This window comes from Columba livia, chromosome 4 (genome assembly GCF_036013475.1).
Source record: "Columba livia isolate bColLiv1 breed racing homer chromosome 4, bColLiv1.pat.W.v2, whole genome shotgun sequence".
In the NCBI taxonomy this organism is placed as follows: domain Eukaryota; kingdom Metazoa; phylum Chordata; class Aves; order Columbiformes; family Columbidae; genus Columba; species Columba livia.
The window spans coordinates 67274430-67299522 of NC_088605.1; the positions used below are offsets into that span (position 1 = coordinate 67274430).

General features: G+C 38.1%; 1 protein-coding gene across 3 annotated transcripts in view; it reads left to right on the forward strand.

Moving 5' to 3' along the window:
- PDE5A (phosphodiesterase 5A) overlaps positions 1-25093 on the forward strand; it is a 135487-nt gene that overhangs the window by 39573 nt on the left and 70821 nt on the right. For 2 of the 3 annotated variants that reach the window (XM_021298671.2, XM_021298669.2), the window contains exon 2: positions 22290-22392. In XM_021298671.2, the coding sequence (XP_021154346.2) occupies positions 22310-22392 (83 nt within the window). In that variant the 5' untranslated portion in view covers positions 22290-22309. The remainder of the gene's footprint in view (positions 1-22289; positions 22393-25093) is intronic. The other variant, XM_065062757.1, reaches the window with a different exon arrangement.

Genomic DNA, 25093 nt, shown 5'->3' on the forward strand with positions numbered 1-25093 from the left:
CCAGATTAAACTGAAGATATTTTCCAAAAGCATGTGTTATGTATTTAAAAAGAAGTTCACTGTGGGGTGATAGAGATCAACATTTTTTTTTCCTGGAAGAAGCTTTGTTTAGTTTCCATTAAGTAATGAGCTGCTAAAGGATTTGCTGCTACAAGAATCCGAAAAAAAAAAATACACCTTAAACACGCAAAAGCAAAGCATTGTCCTGTGGGACAATTCCGTAGTACAAATTGGTGCCAGTAGGCATTCCATCACTGATATATCAACTAGAAATAGCTAAACACTGAAGATTTGTTCCAGAAACATTCTTGAGAAAATTGTTTTCCTGAAATACATAATCATGCTTATTTTTTTTACATTCCAGTGTTTTTACTGGTTTGGTAGCCTTGACAGGAGGCATGAATCACAAACTTACAAGCAGACAGCATTCTGCATTCCTTTTTGTGGAAAAGTCAGGCCCTAACAATTTTTGCAAGACAGACCGAGGGAATATGCAACATGAACATTGTTTACTTGAGTTTCCTTAACATCAAAATGAGAAAACAGGGTACTTCTAAAGTTAGGGCTATACATAGATAATTAAGAATGAAAGCAGTGTGAAAAGCAGGTTCTTTATTCTTAGCTAGGTAGTAACCTGTTTTATAAAAACAATTAGTTTTAATGGAGTACTCTGTAAAGTACAATACTAGTAAACACAAGGAAGAATAACATAACTCAGAGCCAGGGGAGTCAGCTGAATTTTGTATATATGGATTGTTGGTCAATATACCATCCAGCCTTTTTAATTCAAAAAGTTACTCACTATTCATTTCAACAAGATGTCAAACCATAACTACCAGCGAAAATAATTTTTCTGAGTGCTCAGTATTCACAATTCAGTATCTGAGCTGTTTGCTCAACTTAGTTCCTTGCATTTGTTTCCTTGTCCTAACTGGATGGCCTTCCGGACTAATTTTGTTTGAAACAAATTCTATCTCATCATTAAATTAATCTCAGTGTAAAGTCCAACATTCAATTTCTGCAAACATATTGTCACACTAAGCAAATAAAAATGAGTGCAAGCATTTGCTGGAAAAAGTGGTTACTGTTTTCCTGTCATATTTTTGTTGCTTTGCTCCTATCATACAGTCTTCTGTAAAATGTACTAGCAGTAAAAAAGTAATAAACAATTGACCAGCACATATCCATTTATTTAGAAACAGTTTCTCGGTGAAGATTTGAGACTAAAACATTGCATATGTCCTCAGTTGTATGACAGGATATGTTTTTTATCTAGCCACACAAGAAGATCTCATCTTAGTTTCTACTTGAGAAAGTAAATTTGGCAGGATACCAAGCCATAGCTCCTTACACATCCACCTTTCTCTGAAACCAGATCTACATGGCACTCAAAGCAATGTTTTTAGGCTTACAGTTATGTTGTAAGGCTCTTGGGCTGTAACAGCAATTGCTAGAAGCAGCCCCAAAGACCAAAACTCAACATATGCTTCTCAAGAAGTAAGTACAATCCATTCATACTGGAAGCCCACGGATTTCAGCTCATTCTAAACAAATTGCAGTTAGCTGAAGACTGACAGAAATGTCTTATTGGCTTCAGATTTGAATTTCACCAGAACAGTCTGTCCTTCAAGACATTCATAGGGAAGACCTGTATTTTCAGAGGTGCCAAGACTCCATGCTGACATCCTACCCTTCCCCACCAGAATAGTTTAGAAAATGTTTGGAAAAACTTTGAAGAAAATCCAGGTTGAAACAGTTTTTCCTTGCAAGGGCATCAAAAGAAGGACAGTAACACACAGAGTTCACTTCTGGTTGAAGTGCAAACCTCACCAGTTCAGCTTGTGAGGCTTAAGTAATGTGAACAGTACTGTTATCTATACATCTGCATAAAAATTTTCCTGGGTGAGCACTAGGAAAATATCTTGTGAGGACAGCAGATCGAGCTCTGCATATATATCAATGGGTATATGTCTCAGGTCACCTGACACCTCTTCGAGATCTCTCTGTAGGGCAGAAAGACAAGCATTACTTGTAAAAAGCTACAGGTATTACTTGTACAAAGTCTGGGACTCCTTCACTTCTTGGCTTGCCAACTTGTAGGATTAAACCTGATATTCATGCAAGAGACAACCTGGAGCTCACATCTGTGTTTCTACTTTGAATTAGGGTAAGCAACTTAACCCTCCAGAGACAAAGTTTCAACATCTGTAAAAAATGGTTTGAAAGCACTATTTTCCCCTAAAGGGAGCACTATGAAGTGAACTAATTAACATTTAGAAAGGTTTTAGGGCTTTGGGAAACTAAGCACCATGGAAATGAAAGGTGATGTGATCCCTTCCTAGTGGAATATTTGCATTTGTAAAGTACTCAGGAACTTTGGCTTTTAGCCTGTGCCTTCGCATCTCTAAAGTGTCATGCATCCTTATCAATGTTTTGTTGTCTACACTCACATCTATTCACCATTTCCAGAGAGCAGTTGCTTTTTTCATCCAAAACTGGACATTTCCTTAGAGGTCAAACTCTGTTTCCCTGTTATTCCATAATACCCTAAAAAGAGATACCATAGATTTTTCCTTGCATTTTTCATTTCAGCTAGACAATTATCCAATCCCTCTGCTTAGGAAAAAAAAAAGAGTACAGCAATGGTTCTGCTTTCAAACTACAGAACACTCTGAGTTTTACACTTAACGCTTCAGCTACTGTTGCATAGAAAATACTAATGGTGACAGCAATGAAAGGAAACAGCCTTTCTGAGTCGTAAACTCCTAGGTGATCTGCCTTTGTTTTCTGGAGTCAAAACATGGTATGAACAGTCTAAATTAAGAATCAAAGTGTCCCATATTTCTGAGTACAAGTATAATTTAAAAGTAAGAATTTATAAAATACTTCAAGCCATTGAACAACTGCAGGTCATCACAGTCCATTCCACATTCTTTTTTGGACTTGTCCATTAACATTTTATATACAGTTGAGCATATATATGGTAAACATCCCTGCATAACAGCACTTTGCACTTTTAAGTAACACGGGGCAAACCAAAACACCAAATGCAAACACCTCTAAATTTCAGAACTTTGCATCCTGGATCCAAGCATTCTCACACTGATTTTGAGCTTATTGAATGGCTAGAAACTTCAGCATGGATGAAACACAGTCACCAAATGCTTGAAGTTTCTTAAATGTGAATACTTATCTGAGTTTGAAATAAGTAATGAGTTGCTCTTTATACAGTAGAGATAATTTGTGTCGTATTTGGTACACTTCCAGTAAATTATGCAAGCTTTTCAAGTGTGCAGGCTTACAGCAAGTTTAGCAAGAGCATTCAGATTGAATGAATCTTTCTTGGTATTTTAATTCTATATGTTGAAGAAGAAATAAAGCAATACAAAATATGCCATTTTTAATGCATGCTTTCAAGAGCTATTCCATTAACTGTATGTGAAATCCAGTCTTTCAGAACTGTGTTCTTGAGAAATAAAGCTCTTGAGGAAATACATAACGTGCAATGAGGCTACAGTTGCAGTGTTCAGCATAGAAAAATCCCTAAAAAAAATCAGTCAGAACAGATTTGGATGCTTAGCAGGTTTTCTTTATCTCTGAAAAGGGGAAAGTAAAAGTCCAAATCTTAAATATTTAGCATTCATTAGTGTCATCTCTGTAATTCTATCTCATGTGACCACATCATTCATCATAAACCAGTTAGGGAAAAGATCCCAAATGTGAGTGCAAAGCTGACTAGTTAGATTCCTTATCAAAACCAAAAGATGTACCAGATGGATTTTCCACTGGGATCTGTCCTGAGTCCAGTGCTGTTCAATATTGTCACTATTGACACAAATGGCAGATCAGGAAATAGGCTCATTAGATTTAGAGACAAAGGAAGTGTTGTACTTTGTAAGTAGTTCAAAGGACAAGAGTGGGATTCAAAATGCTTCTGATAAACTGGAGACATGAACAGAAAACTTCAGATATTTTTCAACTTGTACAACTGCAAGCCCACTCTCAGGAATAATAAACTCCACAGACAAAATTGGCAAGAGCTGATGAGGAAGAAATTCAGACAGGAAAGGGTATAGAAGTTATGGATGACCACAGACTAGCCATGAGTTAACAATGACATGCTGCTGCAAACACAGAAATGTCATTCTGGAATGCAGATAGCATGTACGTTTGTGGAGTAACCCTTTTGCTCTAATCAGCACTGATAAGGCTTTAATTGGATTATTGTGTCTAGGTCAGGGACCACACTTCAAGAAATTTATGAACTGGTCAGAGACAGTCCCAAATGTAGTAATAAAAATGATAAACGGTCTATAAAATATGAATGAGGGTAAAATCTTGGAAAAGTGGGATTTTTAGCCTAAAAGACCAAGAGAAGGCTTGATAACAGTCTTTCAGATGTGTAGAAGGCTATTTTATGTGTCTACAGAAGCAACAGGCCAAAATTCAAGCAAGAAGACTCAGATCACATCTTCAGAAACATTTTTAGAACATGAAAGGGCCCTGAATAGCAGAAGAGTTTGACTGAGGTTTTGTGCACCCACTGAAGACTTCAAGGCAGGCTAACAAGTGCCTGTCATGAAGGACCCAAATGTTGTTGCTTTTGCCTTGGATTAGGTGACTTTACGTTCCTTCTATCCCTACGATCCTACAGTTTCAATTTGCTCTTTATCTTGTTTAATTCAAAGCAGGAAAGGTCATTACATATGCCACACTGCAAAATACATCTTATTTCAATGAACCCGGTATATGTTTCTGCTTTTCTTCCTTCTACTTTCACTTTCTATTGAAGGCAAAAGACAAATTATTATTGTTCTCACTCAAACCAGCTGTTTTACAGATACACCAGTTTCTCAGTGACAATCTAGAAGCTTCAAGGCTCAGGCTTACAAAACATGAACATTGTGGCCCTCATTCTGATAAAAACTGAAGGGCAAGAAGACCCAAACACAAACTTGCTGTTTAAGGCAGCGTGTCAGTATCTGGCAGCCTGTTCAGAAAGCTCATTATTTTGTAGGATCGAGCCATCAATGTTGTTCAGGAGACTGAGCTGTGTGTATTTCATTCAGGTAGATATAAAACAGAAAACTAAATCTTGAACACTGTCACAAATATCTCCAAGACATAGTTTGTTGTTTAATTTACAACTTCAAACAATTGGTACAGCTCAAATTGAAAGAACAGAAATTATGTAAGTGACCACAGGAACTAAGAAATAAATTTTCTTATATTACCAACAACGGCATTAATCCTTCTATGGAGATGACCAGAAAAGTCATGGTGTAGGGAAGAATATATTCTTTTTTTTCAAAAACAGCCCAAGTGTTATATCAAATTTCCATCCACAGGTCATTTGGAGGTACTGTATGGAGAAGCTGAAAGGCATAAACTGTAATTACAAGTCAAACCACACCAAGACAACATGGGCATTGTTCAAGAAGTCATGTCAAATGACATCCCAAGCACGCAATCTGGAAAGAGGGTTTGCCAACAATTTTAATTTGTGAAAAATTAGCTCAGCATTTTGTTTCAGTTCAATATTAACATTGTTTTAAAAAATGTCAGCTAGTTACATGGGGGCTGGCTGCAGTCCAGGTGTGAAACAGTGATGAAGAGGGCCATTAATGAAAAATGTCAAGCCTTGAGTTTCATGTCATTAATATTTATGACAGAGTGTGACATGTCTTATTTAAATGCCACTTCGTGTGTGGGTTGGGGTGGAGGAAGAGAGTGAGGGTAGGGGAAGGAGAATTACAGTATTTACGCTAAAGTGTCAAAGAGTCTTGACAAGGAACAAAGCCCTTTACAGACACAGGATACTAATAATCAGTTTAATGTTTAAAAAGTTGCACTTTATATGACCTCTGATTTTAATGGCATGAAATTGTAAAAACTGACTGTTCTGCCAAGCAGCCAAGTGGAATGCATTCGACTGGGTACTTGGAAACCAAATATCATTTTTAACCATCATCTATTATTTTGGGCAAATTGCCTAAAGTGGACTTAATCTCAAATATTTATTTTGTGCCATCCTGCATCTCCTGAAATTATGTTGTAATTTCAGGCAGGCAGTACGTTTTATTTAACATGATGCTATAACTTTTAACAGCACCTGCTGAAGTCCTGAAATAACTGATTTCCTCCTTTAGTGGGCAAGAAATTGTGTGCCACCAGTGAGTGCTGCCCTAGACCCTTCCCAGGCCACAGGAGGTAACCAGGCATTCGCACATCCAGGACTTTGATAAACAGTGGGGTTTGTGCACTTACAAGATTTAGTATTTAGGTTCCTCCATAACGTAACACTACCCCCTGTTCTTGGTATAATCTGTCCTGGAATAACAATGCTCTGCACTTTGTCACATGGACACAGCAAGTCACTGTCACACTTTCATACAATTCACATAAGATTTGTATGAACTATGTAGCTCCTTGGCTCTCTGTTTTTAATTGCAAATTGTCTCCTTCTCTTGACATAAATAGTCTGGTTTATGTCATAACTTAATTCCTATAAACTGCTGTGTTTTTTCAACTTATGTTGTTATGTCAAGAAATAAATTAAGTGCACTATACGCATCATATTTTTCATGCAAGTGTCTGGCATGCATATTGCTTACATAAAAATACAGCATTGTTTAAAAAAGAGAAAATTTAGAGAGAGCTTGTGTAAGATATCCATTTTTTTAAAAGCAGTGATTCCTTAGAGATTTTTTTTTGAATGATGGTATTTCATAGGCCAGAAAGACAAATCTGTTTTTCAAAATGCAGAGAACCATCAAGTAAAATCAAATTTACAATTGTATATGAGGGAATCCTCATGTTTGTAGCACTAAAACATAAAATGAAACAATGTTGGAATTAACTGTTGAAAAATCCTTTAAATACATGCTTACATAAACTTGGTAGTGTATTCACTTTGAAGTCATTATCTCCTGTTTCTATTCAGAGAAGGTCAAAGCTGAGGTTCAGCAGGAATCCAGAAACTTTTAAGACAAAGATGAATGAACATCCATGGCATGTTTTCTCAAACTACATTAGAGTTGCTCTGTAACTATATCCATCCAGAGCATGTAGTAACATCCAGAAGTCAAGAATGGGTGATTGTACTTTGGACTACACAATCAGCCCTGAAATAACACAGAGGTTAGTTTCTCACTGACATAAAAGTGATAACTGGTCTGTGACCATGTAGGAACTCTTCCTAATGAATGCTAACGAAATTTTCATTAGTAGGGAATTTCTTACATGGAGTATAAGAGTGTGCAGAGCTTGGATGCTGTAGCAGAGGGAATTGGGAGTACTCAGTGCTAATAAGGGGGATTGCAAGGGCATTAGCAGGTGAAGAAGGCCCATAAGCATCATGTCAAGCATCATAATTTTGTTTGTACCTTAGAGGAGCTAGCTCCCCACCTCTGGTTCCAGCATCTGTAACACAAATGGCATGGAAGGAAGTGCTACAAGGAGCAGCAGTGGTGGTGTCAGTTCCTTGTGGCACAAGCCAGGCACTACAGAGAAATAGTGCCTGGAAGCGATAGGGTAACGAAGACTTTCTGGCTCTAAGATGACATCCACCTGTATTGGTGCTGAAGTTGCTATATATGCCATCAAAACAGTTAGAAGCCGGTCTAGACATATTTCTGATTCTAGAAATTGCTTTTAAACATACATTTTTTGCACGAACCAACAAATTAGTATACTTTTCAGCTGCATGATGCACTTACTGAGTTTTCTTCTATGTCCCTGATATTTCTTATCATTCTGTGGTCCCGGCTAACCTAAATAGCTTACTAGAACCCACCGTATGATATTTTGGGGGGTTTGCTACTTTGTTTACAACTATTGTTTTATTCAATTTATCACAAATAAATTTAAGATTCATTTGCTCCTAGATTACCTCCAAAACACTTTATATACATTGGCCAAAAGCAACATTTAGCTCATCAGGTTGTCTTTCTTGCTAATTAAAAACAAACAAACAAACAAACAAAAAACCCCAGCCACCCTGAATTATTTCATAAGTCTGGAATGTGACTTTGAGCTTTAATACAATACAAAAGAACCAGCACCTTCCAAAGCATTCACTAGAAGTTTGTGTCTCCCTTTGGAGTGACTAACTTGGATTAGAAAAATCAGCATCCAGATTGCCAAAGATGTCAAAACTCTTAAGTGTTGTCAAAAGAAGGCGTAGGTCTCCGCCACTCCTGAAAATAAAAAACTATTCACCACAAACCGAAATCACAAAATCTGGGAACAATAACATTCTCACATTTCTCATTTCTCATAACATTTCTCACAATGTGATGCTGATTTTTAGTGCCTGTGTTTAATACATGCAGATTGACAGTGCCCCACTTTGCAAGGTGTATTTATTTGGGCATTATGTATAAAGAGTATCTTGATACATTCTTGATATGCTTGATATGAAACACTCAGTGTTTGTCTTTTTTAAAACTTTTATGGTGGCTCTTAAAATGTGACTTTGACTTTTCCACATTTGCCAGACTCATCTCAGGGTCCACATTAATAAATTCAAAAATGCTGGTTGCCATTTCAGAAAAAACTCCTTTGAAGGAGAAAAAAATCTCTTTGATAATTCTAGGATGGCCGTGTCCAAATCGCACCTAGGATCCAGGCTGGCTAGAGGGCTCGCCCAATAATTTTATACTGCAGTTCAAGGGGAAATTGTTCAGCATCTGGAACCGTTTAGTTTTTACTAAGTGTTTTCTACTGAGCACTAAGATTATCTTATCTCTCTTTATTACCTCTGTGTGATGTATATATATGTGTTTCAATAAGGTTATCATTTAGTGGGATTACTATATTAACATAATTGTATCAAGTGACCATTTTAGACGTAGTTCCTTGGCATTTGATCAGTTTCCTGAAAAGAGGGGTAGGTCTTTGATTTCAGGCCTAAAGAGGGTCACTGGAGGGTGATCCCAAAGATGCTGAACATTGATTTCAATAGAACTGATGATCAGGACACGTCAAAAATAAATGTTTAGGTGAGGAACTCAGATAGTAAGGTCCCTGGCTTCTAAGTGCTATGCACCTCCTGGGAGGTACTGAGACCCTCCAGCTGCCCCTGTGCTTAATGGGAGCTGAGGATGTTCTGTATTTTGCATTACACTTAACTGCATAATCTCAAGGATAAGAGAACATCTGTCACCCAATAACAGCAAACACCATCTGCTTTTGTATCCCTATATTCCTACTTACTTGAACAAATGAAACTCAAGTGACACTGGGCACTGCTTCAAAGAAAAAACAAAATGTAGTTACACTTGTTACTTTGCCCTTTTGTACATTTTGAATAGCTATAATGAAAGGCTTTGCCTACAAAAGCCTTAATTAGAATAATTTGCTATTTGTACTTTTTCTGCTGTCCTTTCAGAATTACATTCATTTTTCTCTAACCAACTCGTGGAAGATACCCAAACTAGTTATGAAATAACTCACCTCTCATTACTCCTGGCCTCAGCCAGTAGCCTATTTCTTTTTAAAAGATAATATCAGGCATCCTTCTTGATCTTTTCAGCTTCTGCCCTGAAGAAGAAAGGCTGGTCCAGCCTCCTGCTTCTCTTTTCTGGTGCTAAAACAAAAGAACTGCAAGAGCAGCACAGTATCAGGCCAAAAATCTTTTCCGTAAGACTAAACTAGACCGCTGGAATTTCACCAAAAGAAATTTACACTTGAGTTGGTTTGAACACTTTGTACGGCTCATAATTCATAGTGGCTTCTTATTAATATTTTTAATGTCTGGAGGAAAATGAAATTATACTTTACTGCACTGTGGAGTTAATTTTTAAAGATTTTCAAATTATCTGACTAGATTAACGTTCCTCTTCTGGCTTTTGGCTATGGCTGTTCCTTCTGTCACTTGATTAAACAGATAGCAGAGCATGTGCCCTGGTCTAAAGTAGGAAATGGCTCTCTAGGAAGTTTTGGGAAATTCATCATCACTACTGCAATGTACTCTGAAGGCAGTTATTCATAACAATTGATGCTATGCTTTCCAAATTTAGCTCTCCAGGGTCTGATGTGATGAACGGGTCCAGAAGAATACTTGACTTGAAAAGCAAACTTAGGGAATAGCGGTAGAAAAGGATGCTCAAGTAGGCCAAATGAACCAAACATAAACACAGTTCTGAGAACTAAGAGGAAATTAGTGGAGAACTAGAACAGCTTATATAAATCTAGAAAGGCAAAAATATGTTTATTTGGAATCTTGGAATTCAAAGTCAATTTGTATCCAGTATTTGTTTGAACTTTTCAGTCAACATTTTACAATGTGTGTCATTTTCTATAAAATGTGCACACATTTTATTACAGTTTATAGAAATAATCCATTTCATTAAATATGTTGAGAGGCAAGTTCCGTAGATATGAGTTAGGCTTTTGTACACAGTTGACGAACATCAACACACACCTTCAAACAATAAAGTATGCCATTTCAAATGCCTACAAGCTCACAGATGAAGTTACAACTTTAAAACAACTAGCATTTCTAAAGCCCCCAAAGTCTTCATCCAAACAGCTGAATTCCACACTTGCATCTCGATTCTCACCCTAAAACTGAAAAGTGACCTCCCAAGGTAATGTTTAATATTATTTATTATATGTCTTACAACAGCACTTGAGAACCTGCATGACGTTGCCACTGTATTTAGAATTGTGAAATGTCTGAAATACGAGGCTGTCTTGTAGATTTAGATTGTTAGCTCTTAGGGGGCAGAATAGAAGCAGGAGGAGAAATAAGATCTGAGAGATTAAATGTTAGAAACCAGCTCTATTGACTTCCAATATAGTGCATTACACAACAGAATATGCTGACTCTTAAATTACCATGAAAACTATAACAGCCTTTGAAGTGAGTCTTACGTACTTCTCTGTCATTCTTTAAAATTCTCTTCTAAATCACTAAAAGAAAGCTTTGTATCACTTTGCTAACTGAAAATAAAAATTTGTGAAAATTCCCCATGAAAATTTGTGAAAATTCCCCATCTGAAATAGTCTCAAATATTTTGCTGCCATGGGCCTAGCATTCAAACACAGACACTGTGATGCTTTTCTGGTTTTATCTGCACTGCACACTGTAGTACAGCACAGACTTAATTGAGCTAGTTCTGACCGCACTGCCTCAGCTGCTGAAAACATGATTCTTATTAGTGCTGACATTAGTGCAAGCTTATTTATCTCACTCTCCATCAGCCATATTACTACCATGCCCCTCAGAATGCCTTCTCAGCATTAAATTAAATTGTAAATTATATTGTAAATGAAATTGTGCTTTTTTTCTGGCCGTCTTTGGTTTCAGAGAAGCCTTACTTCTCAAACAAACACTGCCATAAGGCCTTGGAAAAGAAGACATGGGGAGAAGCCACTTGCCTTCTTTCGGCTTCAAATCAACTGGATGAAGAGGTTTTTGTCATGATCACACTTCTAGATTACCACCTCCTGACGTTGATAATATTTCACAGGTAGTCAGGTCCTTAAAACAGGCATTTCAAAATAATGCATCTTAGTTCAAGTATTACTAAGAGTAGTTTGAGTTGCTATTTCATGAATAGCTGTGGTATCCCATTTTAGGGATCAGTAACCTCTGCTGGAGGAAGGGCAAGTCTTGATGAGAAACTTTGACAGATCTGTACTGGGGGGCATTAACCAGATCAGCCCATTCAGCTGGGGCCTGACCAGGACCCAGCGCAGGAGCCTCACTGGCTGACAGACTGGCTGACAGAAACAAGTCCTGCATCCGGGATGTGAAACAAGTCAGGAAAGTGTCCTCCACAACACTGCGTGTAATAAGGCCTGTTCCTCTAAATAATTTTTTATCATTAATCATTTCATTAGTATCGAATGCTCCAATCCAACCCACCACCTTCTGCTGTAAATTATCTACATTTTTCAGAGGAAATCATTTTAATGTAAAGTCACTTTCTCAGGACAATGAAAGCCATGTGACAAGCAAAGGCATAACAAGTCTTCTTTTCCACTAGGGATATGACTTGCCACACTATGGAAAGTCCTTAGGATACTTAAGGAAGGAGTACTCAGGTACTCTGATTCATTTTTTTCCCTGATAAAGTAGAAGTGAAGTTCACCGTCTCCCCTTTTAAAGGGCAGAAACCCATCTCAAAGACCAGGAGGCTGTAGTTTGTCCCAGGAGACTAAAATGCAGCAAAATGCCTGACCACTGTAGCTACTTCCCATAGCCTTAATCATGGATTAAGATTATTAAATAATGGCAAATACTTTAGTGGCTGGAGATGACACAACCAAAGCTAAACACTATCTGCTCTACCTTGCCAAACAAAGTAGCTGTGAGTACCCACCAGCACCCTCCACTGCTGCACAGCAACTGCCATGTATTCCTATGCTGAATCTGTGCCACATGGAGCTTTTTAGTGGCCCTTTTTTCCTAAAAAGAAAATTTTCCCTGAAAATTTTTCATGATTGAGTTTCTGGAAATAATTACAGGTTTTTTCTTTTTTTTTTTTCTTTTAATAGAAGACAAGTTCCAAAGTGACTATTTTATTCTCACAGCATTGAAAGGAGTTTGAAGTTTCCCTAATAACTGAGTACTTTATGACAGTTTGCAAAAACTTTATATATATATATATATATATATATATACATATATATATATATACATATTAGTTTTTCCAGTCTGGTTGGATAAAAGACTTAAGGAGTCTTTCAGGGATCACATGCAATAGCATCCACTCAGTGGCAGAGACTTTGGTCATGATGTAACAACCTCTCTTTCCCTGCTGTTTATAACTGGTACAGACCAAACCCCTTTCTCTCTTTCTATGATCTCCCTTGTACTCTTCTACATTTCCTGGTGTCACCTACAGTACAGGAAATTCAAAAAGGAGACAAAATTCTTTCCTGTACGAGCTGTAGGTGGATGGTAGACATTTAATTGTTTTGGCCTGAAACGTCAAAGCAGGCAGTGAAATCCTTCTTACTTCAGCAAAAGGAATAAACCCTTTTTTGGCAGTTTGCTGATTCTTAGATAATCTCTTAGAAAAGATAAATTGGTAACTTTCTCTGCTTTCAGTCACTAACATACTTTCACATATCAAATTACTTCATACGTGGAAAAATAACAGTTAAAAAACAGTGAGCAGTGCTCAGCATTTGGAAGGCAAGTGAAATGTAACCTATGACAAAGTAGATCTCATGTATTTATAGCGCATCTTCTGTCCAAATTCAGTTAGATGACAATGGCAGGCTGGTGTTTCAAGTCTGTGTTCAATGCACTTCTCCATATGGGATTCTGAATATACTTGTGAATCAACCACATCTTTCTCATCTCCTCAGTAATACTATGACATGATATAATATAGCACCTCTTTTTAAATATTTTTGAAGTGTTAATGAAGGAAAGCTACAATGCCTTTCTAATTAAAATAAATATTTTAGACCTGTTTTGCAGCTGAAGTAATCTGAGACAAAAACAATTAAACAATGCATATTATTTCTCATGTTTACAGCTAAATTATGAACTATTTTGGTCAGGGACTATTTTTTATTTATTTATGTCCAGAAATAAATTAATAATTAGTTATAGCAAATAATAGATTATAACAAAAATTAGTTACAGCAACTAGGAATGGTAGCAAAATAATCCTAGATCATTGACAGTGGTAGAAATGGAGATAAGGAATTTTGACTCTTTGCTATATCAAGACAATAAAATTAGCTAATTGGATAAAAATGGCAGAAAATTAGAAGGATAACTAAAACTCTATTTATATATGGGAAGAAATTACACTTCTGTGAGCCCTGCTCATGAAACTGAGAACTTGAGCCATTAAGGTGCCCGGTGTCTTTCTCAGGTTCATAGCTCCAGCTTTCCATCCTTCTTTCCACATGTATTAACATTTTATTGCTGGTCTCTGCACTGCAGCCATAGATTAATTTGTGAGGTGGAAATTCTTCCTTTCCATGAAGAAGCCAATTCAAACAGAGGAGCAGGCCGAGTGAGAACAGAGTGCTCCTGGCCTGTGCTTAGCTCCCCACATGGCAGGAGAGGGGGGACTGAGCACAGCCTCCCACTATGACGGTGACGCAACCATCGAGGCAGTGCTGATGGGTAGGTCTGACGGCAGTCAGCCCTGTGCCCATTGCACACCCGCTCAATCCCACTCGTGCGCGGCAGAGCTCACTCTGGCTCTGACTCCAAGGCCAGCACCGGCAGCTGTGGAAATGCAGGGTGAAGCACTTGTGGGGTGTGAGCCAGCCGTCCCTCTGCTGCAGCAGGGCTGACTGCCTGTGCGTGCCTCTATCAACAAGTAACAGCCACAAAATATCAAAGGCTGTTTTTCCTCTCCAGACTGACTGCCTGTTGTTTTTTTCTCAAAACACCAGTCCATCTGTGTCTTCCCAAGCTATGGACGTGGGGAGACATTTGCGTCATATTGAAAAAAGCAAGTGAGTTTGCTTCTAACGGGAAGCTGGAATTGCCAAGAAAGTACTGTCAGACCCTTTATTGTTTTCCTTTTTTATACCTGTTATTTCTAAGCAAAAATGATCTGACTATCCCCTTCTTACCAATATAAATCTGAATTAAGCTCACAGAGTTATGGAGAATAAGGTCCTTCAAGCATCAGAACAAATATTCTTGGATCCAGAAGATATCAATTCATGTCATTCGATCATACAGATAACCTATATCTGCACTGAGCTCTTGCTGAACATCACTGTACTTACTGTGTGGCAGCAAAGTTCAGTGCTGATCGGGCTTATCCACTATATTAGTCACTCATATGTTCAGACTGATGGACAGTCCATGTATTCCCATGACAGCACTCAGACAGAGAGAACGCCCTTTCTGTAAATTGTTGTGGTACACAAGCAGTAAAAAATGTTATTTTAGAAAAAAATGAATCTGGTAGTGTAAGGAAAACAGTAACAGATTTTTAAAAACATTACCAAGGTGAAATAAACACATTACCAGCATCCAGATTTGGTGCTTCCTTACAGTTCTGATACAAATACCACTTTAGGTGCAAACCCCCAACAAGGCCAAAATACCATTTTGAATAAGCTTCTACTTTTCACAACACTGGCATAAATTTAGATAAAACCGAGTGAAATGAGGCATTTGAAACCACAGTTCGGGATAAAGAGAAGAATCTGACCCACTATATAAAGAGTTACTGTGTTTCTCAAATTGAGTTTTGCAGTAGTGATCAGACTATGATGGTGAAGTGGACAGAGACGATGAACCCAGGTATCACTGCAGCCATTGATCATCCTAAAACTGTGATGTGTCTGCTGCATTACTGCATTAGGCGAGGTTAATGACGGGCATGAATCTATGCATCATATCTTGTCATTGTCATAGAAATATGAAACAATGAGGCACTCTTTGCCATAAAATACCTTTCACAATTCCTCCTTTTTTGATCATTGCAATTAATTGAATTTATTTCAAGGACACTAGTAAGTAAAAGTAAAACATTTTGTTCCAGCTCTGCAAAAGATATGGGACTTTCCTGAGAAAAACCAAGCCACACAATGACAAGACTGTTTATTAAAAATACAAGATCTGCTATGCAGTGTAGCTTATGACTTATTCTTTCTGTGTCAGGAAGGCCATTATTTTGATAATTGGGATGATAAGCTCTGAAAAGAAATCAAAATCTTTTCTCTAAATTTTTCAGATTTATTCTTAAAATACAGCAATAGTTCTTCATTATTTTTCCTTTTTCTTTGAAGGTTGCCTTTGGAAGATGCAGCTCATCCTTAACTAGGAAAAGTAGTTTCCTTTCACACAGGGGAAATGTAGCATGAGATGTTCAAAACTAATGAGATGGGAATAAAAAGTAAACAAAATTTAAATATTTTTGCTTCTCAAGACCAAATTATCTTTTCAATTGCATATTTAAAATCTGATTTACATTTCCCAAACTAACAACTTCTGGCACCATACTTTAAAATATAGACTTGTGGGAATAGAATACAATTTCATAAACATCGGTGTTTATCTTCAGAAGCTTCCAGATTAGTAAGTGAAATCACAGGTTTATACATCAAAGGCAAATCTATAAAGCCTTCCCTAGCAGTGGCATTATGTAGTGATTTGGAATTAATCTAAGACAGCTATCTGGTTGAAAGAAATCATATTCCGACAGGAGTATCCTTGGCGTTCATAAGACCTCTGTCTTGAAATCGCATTACCAAAATACTAGAAAGTTAGGGGAAGTGACAGATTTCCTCAGTGGGAGTCCTATCTCTGGACACCACTAGCTTTTTTCTCCCAGACATGATTACCCTGTGGGAGTCGTATGAACTTTCTTTGAAGGCCACAATTTTTGCTTCAGAATGGCTCAGACTGTTCTGAGTGGCAGGTATTTCGAAAACAAAATTAAGTTTCCATACAAGGTTAAAAATACGCACTGAGCCCTCTCCCACATCAGACTGCAGGAGCTGAATGCTACTATGCTATCAATACAGTCAGTATATTTTTCAGGAACAAAATATAAACATTGAGTTAGAACACTTAATATAAGTTTGCTAAGTACTTTTGCTTCCTTTCTTGGCCATGGTTATGAGAAAGCGTTTGTTTAAATGTGGAGGAAAATGAATAGATTCCCCAGACTTCCCTCCTTTGCCAGCAAATACAGCACTCCCTGTACATTGCATAACATGTGGTGAAAAGAGAAAAATTAGATTCTCGTCAAAATATTATACTTGTTGTCTATCGGTAGTTTGTTTTTATTTTTTCCTATAAATGTACACCAAGGGACACCTCAGTTTCCACTAACTTGTCTATGGACAGGTTTAAACCTTAGGAATAATGAGAAAGGTCTCTGGTTTAAATTCTGTGTTCTTATGCACTGGCATTAATCCCAAGCAACTTTCCTGCCACTCCTACAGCAATGCTGAGGAGGACCGGGGAGGCTGCAGCATTCTGTGGAACTGCCCTGAGGGTAAAAGCTCTTGATGTGGAGGTTTAGTCAACCACAGCAGATGTGCCATATTGAGAAGAGTACAAGGATGCCACCCCAGCGTCACACCTTGGCTGGGCTGCTGAGGTGCCCAACAGCAGCAATGAATTAGAGAATCAGAGGCTGCAGAGCAGCCAAGCATAGGGAGTGCGTTAAACCACAACTAGCAGAACATGCACTTAAATAAATAGCATGTATGTGCTGCCTCAGGCTTTCTTCTTTCAATTAAATCTTCCAGTTAGTAGGAGCTAAGCCCACCACCCATCTGGAGGCCACTTGGCAGTGTGTGAGAAGTGAAATTTTTTATTCCAGTCACTTTCTAGTAGATCGTGTTGATAAAAGAAAGTCATTAATACTTTGATTATTGGCAAAACTGCAGTGGTCTGAGGGAGCCAAGGGATGTGAACAAACAGAGGACTCATCTAGGACAAGGAAATTTAAGTTGTTGGTCAGGTGCATTTAAATGCTCTTAGAAGACCAAGCCATGCACCATGCTCTGTGGATAAGGACCTCAGCCCTATCAGGGACAGATCAATATCTCTCACAAGCATATCAGAACTACTCTGTACAAATAAAGCAGAAGGAGCTTCTTTCCTTCATTTCTGGGATATGTAACTTTCAAGAAGGAATTCTAATGCAATGTGCATATATTGTTTTCTACCAGATCCACAAAGATGGACTTTATCTAGGGAGTCTGATAAAAACAACAGGAAGATGAATCTATACATTAACTTCACATCCCTTTTCAATGAATTTCTGTCTCATCTCTGTGTGTCAAGCATCTGTGAATAATTCTACCAAAACTCTGGAAGCTGGCTAGGAACTACCAAGAGCAAGTGCAAGCATCTGTGCTCCAGATAGCACAGCTGTATGAGCGATGCTGCTCATCTGCCTGCAGAGCACACCGTGCCAGCTGTTTGACAGGACGAATTGGAAGGGAGATCAATAAGAGGCTCTCTGAGAGAGATTTTTTTCCTTTCACTCCTCTGCTTTTACGTCCTGCTCATATTGCTCCAGTTTTATTCACTTTAATCTGATGAACATTAACAAAACAGTGAGCACTCCTCCCAGCACTGATTTTTTAAATCATTTCTTTAGGCAGTGAGCTTACAGTCTGCTACTTTGCCAGGGTCAGACAGCTCAGATTACACAGCCACCTTCCTATATTAGCACCCAAGGATTTATGTAGAAAGTTTCTATTCTCCTTGGTAGTCAGTGAAAATCAACAAGGCAGGCAGCACAACCAGCTTCCTTGTAATGTCCTGTACTAAAGGGAACAATGTTGCTGTTTACACAAAGGTTTTTACCTTTAATGGTTTTCTTTAAATTGTTTCATTTCACTGTGTTGTACTTAGCTTCACTAACCAATCTGCTGTGCTGAGGATTCCAATATCAGTTATATTTGCCTCACTTTTAGAAACCCAACTGCCCTTTCTGTCAGCAAGAAAGCAAGCAAATACTAATAACAGATTTTTGTCATCCTTTTGATGGACTTTTCTTCTGTGTTTACAGTTCTTTTTATTTGAGCTTCATGAACATTCGTGTGGGCAAAGTTGGGTTGGCATGAACAATACACAGAGTGAATTTCAGGCCTGTAACAGAGATTTGCTTAGTCTTAATTAGATTCTCGATTAAATAGAACACATTTTTGGCAGGCTCAGAGTTGCCTTTTAAAGGTCAAGACATTCAGACACAACACTATGTACGAAACACAAAGGCCCAGTCCATGTCCCAAGGACCTTTGCTCAGCAGCACAGATCTGTGAGCGGTATGCAGTGAGATCCAAAGGACAGCAACAAACCAGAACCGCTAGTGTGCATGTTAAGATAATGATGGCTCTCCATCGCTACTTGTGCTTCTAAATGTTATGAAAGAAGAGTTTTCTGAGGGAGATTTGAATACGAGAGGATGTTATGCTCTTACACCAGAGTGTAAGGTATTTTCAAGCACTGGTGATGATAAGAGTGCAAATGAAAAGCAACACGATGAAATGTGGTGAGAACACTAGAGATACCAGAAGACAACTTTACTTTTGACCTGGAAGTTGGAAGGGTATTTATGGGCAATATGCAGAGGGACATTTCTCTGATTCCTTCCAAAAACACCCCTAAAAATGGAAGGGCAAATGAAAGTTAGGCTATCTCCACACTGTTTTCTTAGCAGAGGCAAAGACGCAAAAGAGCAAGTAGATTCCAGCCTGAAGCAGGAGAGCATTTTGTGACTGACAGATTGATAATTGAATTGCACTAGCACTGCAGACAGTGAAGAACCCGAGAGGGAGAGGCCTCAGTTCCGAACACCTACCCAGGGCTGTACTGAGCTCCAGCTGAAGCTCCAACACCACAAGCTGCAGAGCACACTGCTGTGTGGATGCTGTCCCCTCCCAAAATGCTCAGTGACACCCTGACTCTCAACGAGGACATTCACATCGTGTCTCTTTTCAATGGGGCTCTTATATTTTTGTGATTTTCACACTATTTTGATATCTTTATCTTTCCATCAGATTTGCCTGATACTGGCTAGTGGATTTGAAGAATCCTGAAGTTAAAGGAACTGAAAGATATTCAAATACACAGATAAACACACAAACTGAAACACATTTCACTCTTTTTTTTTCTTTTAACTTGTAGTAAGAGCTTCAGAAATTCTTTTATATTACTATTCATGAGCATAGCTCTTCAGAAACAGCAAGAATTGGGGGGCGCGTGGACAGGGCGGGAAAGAAGCAGCTCTATTTTTGAATGGGGGATGTCCTTTCAAGCTGAAGCTTTCCTACTGAGATGTAAAGTGACCAAACTGTCCCAGTGCTTTGAGCCGGGAACATTCAGGGATGATTGCAGCAAGTAAGGACTGTTTGCAAACAAAAGCAATACTACTATGCATGCTTAAGTTCTACGCTCAGCACGGTTGTATCTCTGTTAAAATCTACATTCTGCAAGTTTTTATGGCTGGGAAGGACTTGGGAGAACTTGCGGCCTTCACTTTCAACTTTACTGACTAGTTAAGGAATAACTTATATTGCTTTATTTTCTTCCCTTACTAGTAACTACAAGCACTATAGAATTCCAGTTCTTGTTCCTTGTGTTTACACATATACACATTTATATCCTTTCTGTTATTCTCCATTCTAAATATTTGTCACTTTCCATTCTAAATAATTCATACTATAGCAAGAAATAGAATTACAAGATTAAAGCAATGGCAAAAATTGTTTTTCCTGATAGTAATATTGAACTCCATGCATCAGTTGAACTGAAAATTAGTCCATATAAAATGAACATTTTTCAACCTCACTAAAAATTCAAAACCATCAAGAAAGTTGATTTTGGGTTTTTTTTCCATTTTCTATTTTTTCTTTCATACAATTCTGTATTCTTTTATCTCCCCAAACTACTTTTAAATAGCAAAAAAAGCTGGTATTTTTCATCATACACAGAATGAGATAAAGAAATTCAGAGTCAACCACTAAATTACTAAAGGGAATAGCTGTATAAACTAACTAAAATATTTTGCCGAAGACAGAAATACTGGGAGGATAAATCAATTAATGTCTGAAAGACACTTTAACAGCAGATTGACAGAAGACATAGATTTATCAAAAGAACTATTCTGGTCAATTATCAATAACATGTTTCATTTACACTGAAAGAACGTCCAGTAGCAAATGCTTCCTGATTTATCCTGGGCTTTCAGGACCTTAAAGTAGGAACTGAGGGAGAGATGTGGTTCAAGTAGGCCTGCAGTAGCTGTTTTCCTGCAAATACAGAATCCAAACCCGTCAATACAAATTTAATCAGCAGTGGTTTTTTCCTCACAAACCCCATAAAGTCAGTTGTCAAAGACAAAATAGATATTGGCAGTTATCATCAAAACGCATACACTGCAAATTCAGAACACACAATATGAATGAATGTGAAGTCTGTATTTGAAATCCAGTACTGCAGTAGTTTTCTGCAGTGTTTACCATGTGCTGTAGATAGCCTAAAATTCTTATAAAACACAGAAGTCTCTCTTCTAGGTCACTAACAAAGGGAGACAAAATGACAGACAAAGGTCGTTTACCACACATATAAAAATCCCACCTTTCAGTCCATTTTGCATGTCTGTCATCGAGTCTTGTATAGAAAGGAGAAAAATAGCAGGGGATGTGTATGTGTTCAGCACAGGATGAACTGAGAATCCAGGCCAGAACCTGCAAGCACAGCCCGACTCGGCTGCCCTCTCAGGCTGGCCCATGCTGTGTCACCCTCCATTTCTTCAAGGGTGCTCATGGTACTACTTGAGCAGCAGGAACACCACACAAACTCCTGTTTCCACGTAACCATTTTACTTGGGAAAGAAATAAAATTAAAATAAATTCAATAAGCTCAAATAGAAATTAAATGCTTTTTCTACAGGTTTCTAAAAAGAGACCAGACTTTGCAGCCGGAAAGGGGGAATGTCAGGCACAGCCGGTAGCTTGCAAGCAGCTGGAAGGAGTTTAAGGCTCATGAAGAGTCTCCTTAATATTGTTTTTCCGAACTAGAACAAACAGTTTAGCAAAATTACGTGCTTATTTCCGTGTCACTGTCCCTGTGTATCTAGCTCTTACTGGCAGGTTTGTTCTGACACAGTCTGATTCTCCCCTGGTCCAAAATCTGCACTGAAGGTCTTAAATGTGGGTTGCCACAACAGCTGATGTGCAGGTACTTGCCTCTTATTGGATGTGAGACTTTTTGCTTTTGAAGGATGAAAGCCACAGTTCACATTTTGATATTCTACCAAAATAAATTTATGAGGGGCCAAGTTTCTCCTTCCCCACAAGGCAGCAGATCAGGCAGTCACCAGTGAGGTACCTGCTGTTTTGAGACACTCTCATTATCCATTTGGAGCAAAGGCACAAAATCAAGCCTGCCACATTTGAGAATTGGGTGATGGCACTTGCAGCCAGCAACACACTGGAGAAGTAACTCTTTCTCTCTCTCCAAGGACATGGTATTAGCTGCCAGAAGTAGCTGGGTAACCCCTATGGCTATGGAAAGCACAGGTAGATTAAAAATCAGCTCTGCTGTGGTTTCCTGGGGATTAGAAGACCAAATAATATACTAAAAGCAAGTGACTCAAGTGATGCAATTTTAGCTATGACAGAAACTTTTTCTACAGCCTAAGCCAAATCACATAATCTTTCTACTTTGTTACAGCCATCTGTAGTATAGGACCAGTGTCAATTATTGCTGCCCTCGTGGATCTAATGGGAGGACACCAATTAATAGAAAAGCTTTTAAGAGATGCAAATATTTGGGTTACAACAAAACTTGGTTTACTTTGTTATTTGTATTGGTTTTGCAGCAGCACGTGAAGTTCCAGTTATGCTAAATGCTGCCGAAACCCATGGCCATGGAGAACCCCTGCCTCAGAAACCTAACAGTGTGCAACCTGCCAGTGCTGAAATGTAAGTAGCAATTTGAGAAATGGAGCACCAAGTATGAAAAGATATGTAGCCATGTCAATTTGGACATGGCACCTCTTGGATCACTCACTATTTTCCTGAGAAATTGTTCCCTTCTTCAGGAAGGCAGGGTAATGCTGACCCCAAGCTATTTGATGGGAGAGTCTAAAGATCCATTTCGCTGATTTGCTCTAATAGTTTTCATCTTTTATTTACTAGACAGAAACTAGTCACCTAGCATCAAAAGGTTTTGAAAGTTCCAGGTCCTCAGGTCAGCCAAAGCCTAAGGAACAAAAAAAATAGAGGCAGCATGAACAGCCACTGTGGAGAACATCTCTTCATCAGATGGCAGCTGATTTGGGATCAGCAATAGTACATTGTGAACAGGCTCATTCAGACTCCCTTGGCTGAGCAAATGTCTACACCACAGATGTCTTGAGAGACAGACGTGAAACCTGAAGGAGAAAATGGAAGGATCCTGAGTATGCCATAGCCCTCCAAAAAAAATCAAATGGGAACCAGAAATAGACCCACACTCATGTATAACAACCTCTTTTCAATCTGACTGTTCTCATACATTTTGTTCTTGAGTATAATTAAAATGCCGTACAAACCCAATATATTAATTTAGCAATGCTGCAGTTAGCCTTAGTTACAAACTAATATCTTACATATTTTCCTTGTTTGTTCAGAACAGTGAAGATTTTGAGGTTCTACCTTTACGTTATAGTATCAATGTTAGGCATAAGTAATCTATCTATTCACCTTGTTTACTGTTTAATTTTCTGTTCATCTTTCACAATCATAGACTAATGACTTACCAGAATAAGTCTGTGCATTCCTAAAAAGCCCTGAAATTTTTTAATGTCTGCTGCATAACACTTCAGTGATACATTCTGTGTTTACTTGTAGGGTCTGTATTTGACTTGGTAAAAACCTCCATTCCAGTCCCTGCTTCTATAAACTTAAAAAAAAATATGTGACTATTTGATGACATACCTGCAGAAGCAAGAGATATGTTTATGGTATAGCATCCAGAACAAAGAAGTCCTGACTCCAGTTGTGGTCTTTAGAAAGTATAGCAATGATCTGCATTCATCATTATTTTTCCAGAACCAGTAACACATATAGAATAATAATGATGTTTGTTCTCATGGGTAAATCAGACCACAATTTTACTAGAGTATGTTTCCTCCTAATGGGGCAGAAAGAGTTAATCTACTTAGTCAAGTACAGTGCAAGCCTGGTCAAACAACACCTCATCTTTCAAAAATAACCTCCATATAGATCACTAGGAAATGTTCAACAGTTTAATTACTTCGGGATCTGGACAAGATCAAGCCTTCTATTACTCTAAGTAACAAATGTCAGTGAGAGAGTATAATTTTAGACTCATAAAATGCTTTAAAACTTTGGCACTAGCCAAAGTTATTACTTTTATCTATTTATAGCAGGACCGCATTGTGATACACATTTTCTGGGCACCTTAGACAGAGTATTGCAGGGGCTTCACAGAGTTTCCAGGGCAATGACTAAACAGCAGTTTCACTCATTATGGTAAGACGGAAAACAATGAAATTAACTGCACATACGTGTTTGAGAATGTTATATCCTGGGTTATCAAGGTTTCATATTGATAGTAAGAAACAGTGCTAGAAAGATTGACCAGTTTTGTACCACAAAAATATTCCTCATGTGATCTAGTGAAGCAGAAACTCTGATGCTCACTACTAAGATTTCAAAATATCAAGAAGCATGACAATGCTTGTTTAACAGGTATTAACCCTAAACCACAGTAAGATAAAATTAAAAAGAACCAAATTAAGAAAAATACGTCTTGAAATCCCACGTGAATTTCCGAAGACAGAAGAGAAGCAAGCATTGTTCCATTATTTAATAAGGAAATTACAGATCATTTTGCCTGACATCAATGTCAGGAAAACTGATGGAAAGGCTGGTACAGGAAGCAATCAGTGTACAATTAAAGGATGATAGTACAATTAACGCCAGTCAACACAGAAAATTAGTTTTGTCAGGAAAAAAAAAAACACAAAACCTTCCTATTTTCCCATGAGATTATGAATTAGTTGGGTAAAGGAAACTTTCTGTAGGGCCTTGGCTCACAGCTTTACAGCATTTTCGGTAAACCCCCCGGCAACGTGTAATAGAGTGTGGGCCATATTAAATGGACCCAAACCATACTGAATGATCTGAGAAAAAAATACAAAATTATTGCTGGAAAAAAAGCTGCACATTACAAAAAGTTATAGAGTGATAAATAATGGGAAGAGCAGGCCATTAATGTAGACCAGCTAAGATCACTTAATAAGGTCTGGACTATATTTTAACACAGAGAAGGCAAAGCTGTTCATTAAAAGAACAAAGAAAACTGGTCTTATGTCCAAGATGGAAAATGATTTTGTGAAAAGCAGTGACTCTGAAAAGTTCTCAGAGCAAGTGTAAGCAAAGTTATTCTTATTATACAAGATGGGGAACAGCTGGTAGGAGTTGTTGGTGCTATTACATCCACCTCTCTGTGGTTTCAGAGAGAGCACTACTGGAAAAATGTGCTGAAAAAAACATCTACAGGAAACCAAGTGCTTTTACTGAGAGAAATGATACTAATAATTTGTCATGATAAGGAGCCTCTAGAAACTCCAATTGTAAGGTTAAAATGTGAGCTGTTTAACAGAGGGTTATGAGC